This window comes from Acyrthosiphon pisum, chromosome A1 (genome assembly GCF_005508785.2).
Source record: "Acyrthosiphon pisum isolate AL4f chromosome A1, pea_aphid_22Mar2018_4r6ur, whole genome shotgun sequence".
Classification (NCBI taxonomy): domain Eukaryota; kingdom Metazoa; phylum Arthropoda; class Insecta; order Hemiptera; family Aphididae; genus Acyrthosiphon; species Acyrthosiphon pisum.
The window spans coordinates 106,960,488-106,974,573 of NC_042494.1; the positions used below are offsets into that span (position 1 = coordinate 106,960,488).

At 27.8% G+C, this 14,086-nt stretch overlaps 1 protein-coding gene across 1 annotated transcript; it reads left to right on the plus strand.

Annotated features, from left to right (window-relative positions):
- Positions 1–2,835: 2,835 nt before the first annotated feature.
- Positions 2,836–12,976, plus strand: LOC100161345 (leucine-rich PPR motif-containing protein, mitochondrial). The gene is made up of 20 exons (XM_001944472.5): positions 2,836–3,177; positions 3,244–3,389; positions 3,460–3,582; positions 3,647–3,914; positions 4,077–4,308; positions 4,382–4,573; positions 5,899–6,112; positions 6,205–6,426; positions 6,501–6,805; positions 6,876–7,052; positions 7,238–7,369; positions 7,458–7,653; positions 7,726–7,942; positions 8,005–8,236; positions 8,877–9,036; positions 9,109–9,584; positions 9,791–9,995; positions 10,110–10,391; positions 10,459–10,619; positions 12,787–12,976. The coding sequence occupies exons 1-20, from the start codon at positions 3,005–3,007 to the stop codon at positions 12,862–12,864; spliced, it is 4,191 nt and encodes a 1,396-aa protein (XP_001944507.2). The 5' UTR covers positions 2,836–3,004; the 3' UTR covers positions 12,865–12,976.
- Positions 12,977–14,086: the final 1,110 nt, after the last annotated feature.

The window sequence follows — 14,086 nt, forward strand, 5'->3', positions numbered from 1 at the left end:
ACAATTTTTTTTTATAAGCATTTAAAGATCAAATTTTGACAAAATTTATCAAATTTTAATTTAAAAATTATTTTGTACTTAAAAATTTATAAAATGTTCAATTTTTGTATCTAAGAATTAAAAATTTAAAACAAGATTCCACGCAAGTAATTAATTCTGTTACCAAAAAATCTAAAATATACATTTAAATAGTTTATTTTTATAGTCATTTTAAGTACAAATTTGGACGAAATTACATATTAAAAAACTAGGATAACTATTTTAGTTATTTTGTTGTGGTTGTATAATATTATTCGTGGGTACTTGAAACTTCTAAAGTATACTATTATATATCTATGATTTTACCACGGTTTTTTGTTGATGTATAACGCGTTATAACTTATAAGTACCTAATAGATATTATGATATGATTAATTTGGAATTTATTATAGGTACCTATTATAGGTCAATTTTTTTTTAATACCATAGATAAGTATATATATGTCTAATACATAGACTGATATACCGTTTCCGCTCAGAATCGTTTTTCTTATACAGTGATATTATATCATTGAATTCAAATTTAATACTGCCCATTTTACAGTGACCCACTTCTAACCTACTGTACAGCAGAGCGACGTCCACTTACCCACCTTTTTTAGAAGTGTTTTAAAAAAAAATTTTTATTTTCTACTTTTTTGTTAAAATTAAATTTTTTTATTAAACGTTTAAAAAATATTTATGAAACATATTTCTTATATTTAATAAAAATAATCAAACTACTGATGATTATGATTTATTAATAAATGAATAAGTTTATGGGGTCGTGAAGTGACTAGACTTATTTTGTTTGACACAACAAATTAAAATTTTTTTCTGTTTATTCAATGCTGGTATTATGTAGATCAATTTTAATTTTTCATTCAATTTTTCATTCAAAATTTCATTATGAGATCATTATATTTATAATATATTTTGTTATTTTACAGTACTTATAATTTATTTTCTTTCATTTACAAGTAGACGTGAAAGCGAACTTAAGAAAAGTGTGTAAAAAGAAGAATTTTTATGAATTCTCGACTTAAAATAACTTGCTAATTTTCGTGATTTTTCCGTATTTTATCAAGATTTGAACTTTAAACACTTATAAGTAAAAACTGTGTCTAAGGATTTTTAATATTTTTCAAATGTCATTGTTATAATATAGTAGGAGCCTTGTATTGCATTTTCATTTATTTTTACACAATGAATAGGTAAAGTTTTATTGACATTTGTAGAAAAAAAGACTAATAAAATTGGAAACAGAAAATGTCCCTGAACAGTTCAAAACAAACCAAAATATTTTGAATATTTTATCGTGTATAGAAAATGCAAATATAAACGACTAGTGAAAATGTCATGTATATTGTATATACGTTCATTTGTTTTAGAGTTACACCAATAACCAAAATCGATTTTGAGTAAAAATTTCGGCGTTTTTGAAAACTATTGGTAATTTTAAATTTTGACCTCCCCAATTCACCAACAATATTCACTTTCCCATCGAACAAGATACCGAAGTTGAAAATTGAAGCACTATTTCGACTACTTATCGTGTACACAGACCCAAAAATTAAAAAAATTAAAAAAAAACAGATCATTTTAAAATTAATAAATTCATCGCTTTGCTCAGCATCTTAAAGTTTACCAGGAAGTAGCATTAGTTTTTTCTTAGGAGTTTGAGTTTAAAAGTTTTTACGAATTATTTTGACTATTTGAGCTATTTATACCCATTATATTTTTTTCAAATGTTGTAAATTATATATCAGTTATCATAAAAGTATTTATTTTTATTGCTCACTTCATTTTAATAGAAGGTTCCCAACAAGTTTTTCTACCTATATCAAAAAGAAAGTTCATCGGAAAGCCACGATACATTTTCGATTTTTATAATTTTTTTTAGATTCTGAGTGGAACGATGAATGTCTTGATTTTACAATAAGGTGTTTTTTTTTTAAATTTTTTATAAGCATTTAATCTTCGAATTTTGAAAACATTTATCAAATTCAAAATGCAATAATTATTTTGTAGTTAAAAATGTATAAAATGTTCAACTTTTATAGCTAAGGATTGAAATTTAAAACAAGGTTCCACGTAAATAGGTAAATATATAAACTTCTTTATTCACAATAAAATCATCAAATATACTTAGTAATATCAATTGCTCATGTTATATTTATTTACATTTTTTGTGCAATAAGCTTTTATAATTTAAAATTAAAATTAACAATTTTATAAATTGTGTGTTGTTATATTTAGCATTTTAGCATAATATTATACTGTATTTAAATAATTATATACTTGTGAGTGAAGTTAGTGCCTTTTTTCTGTGTAAGGGTCCCTCTAAAATATTCTCTGTACCTAGGTTAAAAATTGGATATCCGCCCTGGGATCCATCCAAAATCTAAATAATCAATAATCTAGTCTAAACTAGTGCTTCTCAAAATTGTTTATCCCTTTAAATTTAGTGTAAAACCGTCAAGGCCTCCTTAATCAAAATCATTAACTATTATTTCTTAATTATTTACTGAAATTAAAAAATCTATAATAGTATTCTGTAAAAAAATTAATATTCTAATCACGGACCATGGATTATTATATAGTGATAGCACAGCCGCACAGGTGATATCACAAGTTAATTTATTATGTAGCATGCACGGCTATAGATACTATCTTTAATCGTGGTAGCATGGTTTAAGATATCTTAAACCGTGTTATCATTGATTATACATAGTATAATAGTATATACATACATAGTATTATACATACTATGTATAATCAATGGTGTTATGTAGTGATAAATGATAGTGAGCACAATATTCCATTCCTTTTTAAGGTTATTACTTATTTTAAAGATCGAAGCGGCTGCGATTAGTGAAAATTTTCGTCACTTAATTCAGAGTAAATTGTGCATCTCGTTTGATTGACTCATTTTACCGAGCATTTTGTTTTAATCGATTTATTAGAAGTTTCATATAATTTGAACATGTCTGTCTTAATTCAGTGCTCAAAGCACATACGTACTGCGTACAATTTAAGCCGTCATAGGATTAGCAACACATTAATATCAAATACAAATTCTCATATTTCCCATAAAACATTTCCAGAAACCAACAATATAAGTATTCCATATTGCAATACCAATATACTCCCAAATAGGTAAGTTTTTACCGGTTAGGTATATTCAGAAAATGTTTTTAAATTTTTTTTAATTTCTGTACTTAGGTCATTTTTTTCATCAGCTATTCATCAAAGCTCATCAGCTAACAAAATCGATGAATACATTAAAAAACTTGATCTTGATTTAAGACGAATGGGTCGTATATCAAAAAAAGAAATTGAAGATATTCTAAATGAAATTAAGATTTCTAGTGAGTTTTTCTAGGAGTTCTGACCTCAAGAATTCTCATTTCATAATGTTTGTTTTTTTTTTTTTTATAGAAATTGCCACTCCATCACAGTCATTAATGGTTCTTCGATGTTGTGGTAACTTGGTGCCTGACGAATCGCCTGAAAATCGAACAATATTAGCAAAAAAAATATGGCAAGCTATAAATCAAATTGGTATGAAATTATTTATTCATTACAAATAATTAGAATTGTATATTAATTTATTTTTTATTTGTAGGTGTCCCTCTGGATATAAGTCATTACAACACATTGTTGAAAGTATACTTGGAAAACAATTATGTATTCTCCCCAACTGAATTTTTGGAAGATTTAGAGAAACGAGACATTACACCTAATCGTGTAACTTTTCAACATTTGATAACAGGCTATTGTCAAAATGGTGATATTGCTGGTGCTAGTCGTATATTAGAATATATGCGTGATAAACAGCTACCAATCAACAAAATAGTTTTTAATGCTTTAGTCATGGGTCATTCACAAAATAGGTATTATTTAGTGTACACTAAAATATATACAATTAATCATTTTTTAATTTATAACATTTTTTCCTGTTTAAAATAATTGTATTTTGCTCACAATCAGCACTGGGGTGTACTTAAATATTGTACATAATCATGATTTGTAACTAATCATAGTTCCTATTTTAGTGATATGGAGAGTGCTGAAGGTGTTTTAAATGTTATGAAAGAATCAAATCTAGAACCCACATCAGATACATATACATTATTAGCTTCAGGGTATGCTAAAAATGGCGATATTGCTAAAGTAGTAGATGTTTTGGATACCTGTGATAATAAGGAAATAAATTTAAGTGACAAAGAATATCTTGATATTGTATATTCATTGGCTATCAATGGTCATGGCGATAAAATTGATCAAGTAAGTGTATTTTTAATATTTCATTACATTTTTCAAAGTTCTTATTTATAAAATATTTTGTTATTTATTATAGATAACAACTAGAATTCCAAAAACCTCTGGATATAATCAAGATGCTATTAATTGTATTTATAAATTAATCACTAGTGGCCATGAAGAAATTGCATTTAAAGTATTTGATACGATGACAAAACCACTAAAGGCTGATGGAACTTCACCACCAATTGGTCGCTTCTTGATTGGACATCTTACTAAAGTTAATAGTGTAAGGACAGTTTTAACATTCTGCACATTTTCTAATTCTTTTGAATTGTATTTATATTTATGTTTGTACTCTAAAATTTAGAGAGATAAGTTATCACTGATTACATATTATATTTTATGTATTATGTATATTCACAGAATAAGTAATAACAAGAAGAGACACTAGCTGAGAACTTAAAAATCTATATAATTTATATGCAAACGTGCCCATCCAGAAATTTACACTAATTAACATTTTCTTTAGACTGAAGTAATTTAACGGATTTTACTATGTAGTGTAATTTACCAAGCATGCTCACCCTCTTTTTCTTCAATAATGTAGTTGTCTAAAATCTGATTCTTCGAATTTTTAAACATACTTAAGCCCATAATTTAAAATTCTTAAGATTTTTATACTATTCAAGGAGTGTCTTTTTAGAGTTATACAAACCTCAGTTTTTCAATTGAGAACCTCTTTTTCTCACTACTGTAATTAATAGTTTAGCTGATAATTTTTCTGTAAATGTTGATGTATTTAAATCAAAATTTGAATGAGTAGTTTTTGAGTTAGGTATTTAAGTTTGTATATAAGAATAGTGGCGCCAAAGTCCATGCTAACTTCGAGCAGTGGCTCGGCCGCTTTTTTGAAAAATGTGGTCAACCAGCCACATTTTATTTACATCATAACTTTATTATGAACATGAGTATGTTCAAGCTATGATTATGAATAAATGTATATTAGGGTACCTCTATATTAAATAATTAAGATATTGAGGCCACAAAGTTTTGAAATTGCCTGAACACATTTTAAAAACTTCAATGCCACTGATTGAGAATAATGAGTTTGGAAGACATGGGATCAATATATTAAACTACCAACATTGATAATTTATAAAAATGGTCTATGTATAATAAATACTAGGTACAAAATTACTTATATTCTATATTTTTGTAAAACCATTTTTAATTATCCTTTTAAAAATTTTAACAACTGAGATACTACTTGTTCTAATTTTGAATTAGGTACCTCAAAAGTCTCAAATAATTAGCTGTAAAAAAAGGGGGTTTTCATTTGAATAACAGAAGTTTGAGGTAGTACAAAAAATATTAAGAATTTGAATAAATGTATTGTTAATGGAAAAAATAGAGGTAAGCATTCTTGGTGAATTGCCCTATACATTTTTGTGATCTTTTAAATTTTAATTCAGTCAAAAGAATGTTAGAATAATGGAAATTATTATTATAATTATAATAGTATCAGTTTGTCAACAGATGTAGCAAATCTGTCCCCTGTATAAATCTATGTTATAAAGCATATTGATATTATTTTAAAATTTCGTTTTTTAGTCTCTGGATAATGTTATTGGGTTTTGCAAGAAATTGGTATCTGAAGGGACAAATTCTAAAGCATTTGAAATTGCAACTGAAATGGCATTGAAGAATGGATCAATTGATATAGCATTAGGCATGTTTAAGTATTTGAAAGAAAAAGACCAACCTATTAGACAACATTACTTTTGGCCAATTTTCGTTGCTAAAATTAAGCTAAATGACTTGCAAGGTAAGTAATTACTATTTTGTGTTGTGTATTTATTTATAAAGTATCTTGTAAAAGCATCATTTAAATTATTTTAATCAATAATTTTACTGTAGGATTAAAAGATGTGCTGAGTATTATGGTTAATGAGTATGAATTAAACCCTAATATTGATACCCTTCGGTATTATATTTTACCAACAATGTTTAAAAATAACTTAGATGGAATAAAAGTCATCAACGAATTACAAATGTTGGGTATACCATCAGGCACTACTACACATTCATTAGTTTTGTATTTACTGTCTGAAAAAAAGATTCGTATAGCAGCAGACATAGGTAGTTTTTATAAACTTAATTATAAAATAATAATTCTAATGTTTTATTCATGTTAATTTTAATTTTTTTAACAGCTGCATCTAGTCGTGCTTTCTACGTCCCTTCTTTAGTTCGTCGTCCATTAGTAAATGCATTTTTAGCTGGTAATGATATACAATCACTTATTATATTACTCCAACAAATATGCAATGGGTTTTCACGATACTCACTTGTAACTACCCCTGAATTGTCAAAACAAGACAAATTTGATAAAAACACTATTCATACAGAAGAACAAATAACTGAAATGCGAGAATTCATCAGTCAAGTTCTAATTGACATTGTTCGAAGTCTAAAACAGACTTCAGGAGTTGTGGAAATTGTTCATGAATTATTAGAAGTAAATCTTATATAATGTTTAGTTATTCAAATGTAATTGTATTAAATTTTATTTTATTAAAAAATACTAGAACATGTATGGAAAAGGCTTGGGAATTAATGCTTTTGGATTAGAACAAGTACAAAATCATCTACAAGGAAAATTAACTTTTGAAATTACAAATTTATTAGAAAATTTAACAGATTCTAATTTAGTGCCTAAAGCAGAATTGAGTGCCAAGCCAGCTGGATATACATTATCTAATGCAGTAAGTGTTACCATTGATTATACATAGTCAATATATATATAATCAATGGTGTTACTAAGTTTAAGTTTTTGTTAAATTAACTAAACATTTTTTTTATATTAAAATGATTATTATGGTTATTAATATAATTATTAATATTATTAATAATTATTAATATTGAAATAAAAATGTATTTTTTATTGCAGGATGAAAAGACATTGGAAAACATTGTTAATAGAGCAGAAGCCTCTGGTGAACCTAAAAATGGAACTAAAAGACAGTTATTAAATTTGTATTGTAAAAATAACAATTTTGAAAAAGCTTCTGCATTTAAAAATGTAAAAATTCAGTACATAATTAAGAAATAGTTGTATTTATGTTATATTTGTACAGTCTGTTTAATTTCTAAATTTATTTAATATATAGAAATTAGCAGCTGAAGGATTTAATATACCACCTGGGTCAATGGTTTTACTTATTGATATGTATTTAAATCACAATAAACTGGACGAAGCAAAACAAATTTTACATGAATTAAAAACTAATAATTCTGAATTTATTCTGGATAAATTTAAGGTTATTAAAATGACAGAATTAATAGTTAAAATTGAAAGCATTGAAAGTAAGTATTTATTTGTTTGTGATTTATATTAAAAGTTTGTATTTTGAATGGTATTTTGTTTTTTTTATATAGATGCTATAGATTTTCTATCTTCATTTAAACAATTTGATGATAATTCTGAGTTTACATCATTTCAACATGCCAATATTTGTTGGAAATTATTAAATACTGTAGCTGAAAGTGGCAATGTAGAAAATCTTCAAAAAATATTTGATTTAGTTATCAAGAATAACTATATTACTGTATCAAATATACTTTTAGGACCGTTAATAAAAGTTCATATTGTCAAGTAATGAGTTATATTATTTTATAAATTATTTAAATTTAATATTTTATTGTATATGTGTTTAGCAACGATATTAAAGGAGCTTTGGATAAATTTGAATGGTGTTGTAAGACATACAGATGTACTCCATGGAAAAACGAATTAGCTTTAAAATTCATTCAAGCGGAAGATGCTATTTCCTTGCAAGTGTTAACTGACCTGAGTACTACTGTACACGGTGAAGTAAATTCGCTATATGATCTCATGTTTGCATTTATTGAATGTGGCCGTGTCAAACAAGCTCGTAAAATTTTAGAAGTAGGTGAAAAGTTATCTTTTATTTTCTTAGTTAATGATTGTGGCTTAAGGTTATCATTTATTTATAAGAACGTAAATCCTTTACAAAATAATATCAAACAATCAACTGCAAATAAAAATGTGTTAAAACATTTTTTGTATCTCATATATTGTTTGATCTTGTTAAAACTTGTATACCTACCGTGGAATAAGATCATGACTGGTCGTGCAGTCAAAACAACTTCCTCCAATGTACCGCTTGTCCTTGCGACCACTTCCAGTTTTGCTCACACGACAATAGTGTTTATAAAACAATGCTGTTGTTATTTGCAACAGTGCTGTATAAAAATTAACAGATGTTTCGGGGAACCAATAAAAAACCAGCTGCGCGATATGGACGCAAAACGGTCCGCCGCCCAGTCACGATCTTATTCCGCGGCGGATATACATATTTTAAATATTTTACTCACATTCATAAATACTTATATTACGAAATGAGTATGTCTTCATTTTGATTCTACTACATTTTATCTAATTTAATATAATATATCTACACATATTAATTTAATTCGACTAAAAATAAAACTGATATTTTGATAATATTTAAATACTTCATTATGTTTTAAAAAAAAAACCCCTTAATAAACTTGAATATTTTTAGACCCCGGGTTTACGAACTAGACAAGATCGTATTAATTCAGCCTGTGCCAAATATGGATCTGATAATGCCGAAGAATCTCTCATTCGTTTGCTAGAAGTTACAAAAAATATTGGTCAATTTGACAGGACTAATATATTTAACGAACTTCTACAGCTATACAGTAAAGTTACTTGATTATGATAAATTGTTGTCAATAATAATTATAACAAGTTTTATTAAATATTTGTCTTAGGTAAAAATAATAAAGTTGAAGAAGCAATGGCTCTTTGGACTCAAATGCAGGAAGAAGATTGCCAACCATCAGAACATTTCATGTGGTCTTTAAGCGAACTTTTAAAGAAAAATGAACTTGAAGTTCCTTTCACAGTTAAGAAACCAAAAGAAAAAGTTTCAGTTATCCCTAGCGATGTTAACAAAACTTTATCTAATGAACTTGAGTTATATATCAATAATAATAACATCAAACAAGCACTTGCTCTGCGCAAAACTATACGTTCCAAAGGAATTAATATTAACGCATCACATGACTCTAAAATTGTTGAGCTGTTAACACGTGAAAAAAGATTAAAAGAAGCATTTGAAATTGCTAAAGAGATGTTAGAAAATAGTAGGCCAATAACAAAAAGTATATTAGCTTTCTTGGTAAAAAACCTTTCAGAAGCTGGTCACACAGCAAGCTTAGAATATCTTAATGGAAAAGTTACTAAGGTACAATCATTTTGCTTAATATATACCTAATACTAATCTCAATACTAACACTAAGCAAACAGTATTGAGTTATCAAAACACGGTTAACATATACTTATGTCTTATGTGTATAGTATATTTTGTTGTTATTTATTTTATTGAGTTGTTGAGATTTTACTGAATCTAACCGATGTATATACTAATGAAATTAATTAATTTTTTTCAAGGTTATGAGCAATAAATTGAATTTGAACACAAAAATATTTAACGCATATCAATCAAATGGTAATGTTAACGACCTAATTGTTCGCTTAGAAACTGATATTGACGAAAAATTAAATGATACAAACAAATTATCTGAGTTTATAAAGAATGTTCCAGGTGGTAATTTAGTGAACATCTTAAATAAAGACTCTTCTTTCATACCAATGAGTTAGTATATTTCATTAAAAACTAATGTTTTATCAGTATAGGTAAACTGTTAAAAAATATAGCGACCTTAATTATTTAAAATAATATGATTTGTATGTAATTATATTTTTTTAGTTGAAAGATTACATACCAAAGTCTCACCACATGGTCATAAGGTCTTTGCAAATAGTTTATGGTCTCATTTCATGTTGAATAAAAAGTTTGACGAAGCTTCTAACATCGCCAAAGAATTTGAAAATGAAAAGTTTGTTCAGTATCGACATTTAATATCGGATATTCGTACAAATAATAATATTGAATTGGGCTATAAGCTCATAGAAGTAATGCCGACTTTTAAAAATGTCAATCAGAATGCAAACCTAGGATTAATTTATAGTGCTATAATAGACTGTTATGGTTAGTTGAAAAAAATAAAAGTATTTGCATTTCATAATTTAACTTATTATTAAATGTTTTTATCTAGTTAATCAAGACAACGTCACTGAAGCTAGCAAAGTATTAGACAAGGCTTTAGAGAAAATAACACTTGGAGATATAAACAAATCGGCTGTATTACGAATTAAAAAAAATCTTGAGTCTCGGGGAGAAACATTTAAATACGATACAGATATTTTAGAAAAGAAGGTGAGTAAAATATTGTTTTGAAAAATGTTGATAATATTAAGAGGATGTCAGCGCACTATTCTGGCCCACGCGCAACATAGACAAAACGCATTTAAGCAAAATCATTTTTCTATGCGTTTAAGTAATCTTAGAGTAAAGTCACCTATTACAAAAAAAGATAGAGAATAATATTTTTGAGGGAATGACATATCGATTTTATATTTTATTATTATTTGACTTTGTATTCGACTTTCAAAATAAATAAAAAAATGTTGTAAATTTAAATGATGTTATAGTAGCCACTGTTATCTTGAAGATCAGTTCACTAACCCCTATTCCAAAATCTAACAATTCTTCTGAAATTGAAAACTATAGGCCTATTGCTATACTTGGCCACATCTCCAAAATATTTGAAGCTCTGGTTTTAAATGACATTAACTGACAACCGTCAGTAAACCGTTCAGTACTCGCTGATGAGCAACATGGCTTTCGCCCTGGACGGTCTACTGTCACATGTAACATCACTTTTTGGAATTATATATTTAGTTCTTTCGATGTTGGTGCCCAGGTTGATGTTATCTACGCTGATTTTTCCAAGGCATTTGATTCTGTTAACCATAAAGTTCTCCTTCACATACTCCAATCTTCTGTCTTGGTTTGAATCTTTCTTAAAACATAGGCCTCAGTGGGTGAAGCTATTTGATGTTAGGTCTGAACCCTTTATTGCCACTCCGGGTGTGCCCCAAGGAGGTCATCTCTCACCTTTACTCTTTTCCCTTTTCGTCAATAATGCTCAATTTGTACTACACCACAGCCGTCTGCTATGTTTCGCAGATGACATGAAATTGTATAAGATTATTCGAACCGCAGAAGATTGTTCACTTCTCCAAAGTGATCTTGACAGGTTTGTCACGTGGAGTGAATCCCTAGGCCTAACTCTTAATATTGGTAAATGCCGTTCGATGTCCTTCACCAGAACTCGGTCTCCTATAATCAATACCTACTTAATAAATGGAATTGGAGTTTCATCTGTTGACTCTATACGTGACTTAGGCTTTATATTCACGCCTTCCCTTTCTCCACGCGCACATATAACTAGCATTACATGTAAAGCCTATAAGTTACTTGGGTTTATTAGAAGAGTTTCGAGTGAGTTTAAATTTACTAACTCACTCAAATCTCTCTATTGTGCTCTCATTCGATCAATTCTTGAATATGGTTCAGTGGTTTGGGATCCACATTGTAGTGATTTGTGTCCTTAACTTGAAGGCGTCCAAAGGAAATTTCTCAATTATGCAAGTTACTCCTTAGAAATTCCTTGCCCTTTATGTGATTATTCCCCTGTCTTGTCTAAACTTAACCTATCCTCATTAGCTGACAGTCAATATTATCAAAACACTTCCTTCCTCAATAAACTTATTTCTTTGGATATCGACGCCCCAACTCTTCTCTCCCTAATTCATTTTAGAGTGCTTTCACATTTAATTCGCAATTCTATTCCATTTCACGTCCTTCTCTGTTCAACTAATTACATGTCCAATGAACCTATTAATCGCATTATGAGAATAGCAAATGAGAACCCCCACTTCCTTAGCTTGTTAAGTTAATTTAATTTATTCTTCTTATTTAATAGAAATGATATCTTTAATGATTTGTATATTGAGTATATTGTATATTATTATTTTATATGTACCCTTTTTGCCTGGACGCAAGCCCGTTAAATATGTAAAAATAAAATGTTTAAATTGTTTTGAGACAATATTTAGACAAATCGATATGTCATTCTCTCAAAAGTATTATTCTCTATCTTTTTTGCCATGGGTGACTTTACTCTAAGATTACTCAAACACATAGAAAAAATGATTTTGCGTAAATGCATTTTGTCTATGTTGCGTGTGAGCCAGAGAGATAAAACAAATAGTGCGCTGATAGCCTCTTAATAATAATAATAATAATCATATTATGATAAAATGAAAATAGGATCTATCTCACTTTTACCAAAAATTTGTACTATTTCATTAACATTTCCTCAAATATATATTGATAATGTCCATATATAATAATTTTTACACAACTAAAAAGTTGTTAATTATGATAAATCAATTACTTTTAGTTTTTAGTATATTGTGTAATTACTAAATACAAAAAATGTAAATGTCATCGCACGTTTCTATTTTTTTTTTCACAGAAAAACTTCAAGAGTTCAAATATTCACAGTGATGATTCCAGTGATTCATCTGATGATGAAAAAGTAGCTAAAGTCTAAAAATTATTTTTAAGTATTTACAAAGTAGTATATTCCTTCAATATAAATTGTGTTACTGTATTTTTTGTCATGTAAATAAATTTTAACTAATTAAAAATCTTAAATTGTTTTATTTTGACTTGAATAAAAATGTTCTTTAAAAAAAAGGGTACTTGTGTATCGTGTCTCTTACCATTAAACTGTACACAGACGGTATGCTACCTACCGGAAAATATGACAGACCTAATCATAAATTATAATAAATGTATTGAGCGTATATTCAAATTATTTGTATCACTGACGCTAAGTAGTGGCGTCATTTGGGGAGGTGCAGGGTGTACATTTGCACCAACTTTTTTTAAAATGCCTTCTTTGGCCTGCCAACAATAAATATAAGCGCCAATATACCTAAGTGTTTTATATTATATATATTTTATATTTTTTCAGTATTAAAAAAAATATATATATGTTGTACTAATGTTTCATTTCCAAGAATGTTTGATGTGGTTTTGTGGTCCCACAATATTATAATTGATAAAATTAAAACACAAAAATTGTGAAGAAGGATACCAATAAAATAAATTTCTAGTTTTATTAAGCTAGCTATATTATATATTTTGAGTATGCAGTGAGAAAAAATGTGTAGGTTAGGTTAGGTATTTTATTATAAAGTTGATTTTTACCCGTACATTTATTTACCAATTGTAAATACCACTGTACACTGGTATCTACAATATAAAATAAATACATTAAAAGTACCTACACATAGTTCGTCAAAAATAGTAACAATATTGTGATATTTTCATACTAATATAAATGACATATTAAATAAATTATAAAAAATATTCTACAGTTTTTGTCTCCACTTTACCCCCCCCCCCCCCCCTCCACAAAAAAAGTTTACTTTGTGGACTGGTAATGATCTGAATAGCCTGCAAACATTTTGGCACCAACAAAAAAAAAGTTGAGATGACGCCTCTGCGCCAAACTTCATGATAGCTGCTTTTGGCTTCTTTGTTATAGTACTAATAGCTGTGTTATCGCGTTAATAATTAAAAATCATAATACCATATTTCGGATTATTTCCATGACTAAAATAATATAGATAGGTATTTTAAAATGTAATTATATTAATTTGTCTTGGATATTACCTACTAACTCCTAAGTTATAAAAAAAATATTTGAACTATTAGAAGCTATGTTGCAATCTAAGCGAGCCAAGCTTATGGCGGATAATATACAA

Bases quoted from the DNA above. Each gene is read 5' to 3' on its own strand.
- LOC100161345 (XM_001944472.5), top strand. From the start codon at position 3,005: ATGTCTGTCTTAATTCAGTGCTCAAAGCACATACGTACTGCGTACAAT. The intron at 3,178-3,243 runs GTAAGTTTTTAC...TTCTGTACTTAG, and splicing joins ACCAATATACTCCCAAATAG to GTCATTTTTTTCATCAGCTA. The intron at 9,996-10,109 runs GTTAGTATATTT...ATATTTTTTTAG, and splicing joins CTCTTCTTTCATACCAATGA to TTGAAAGATTACATACCAAA.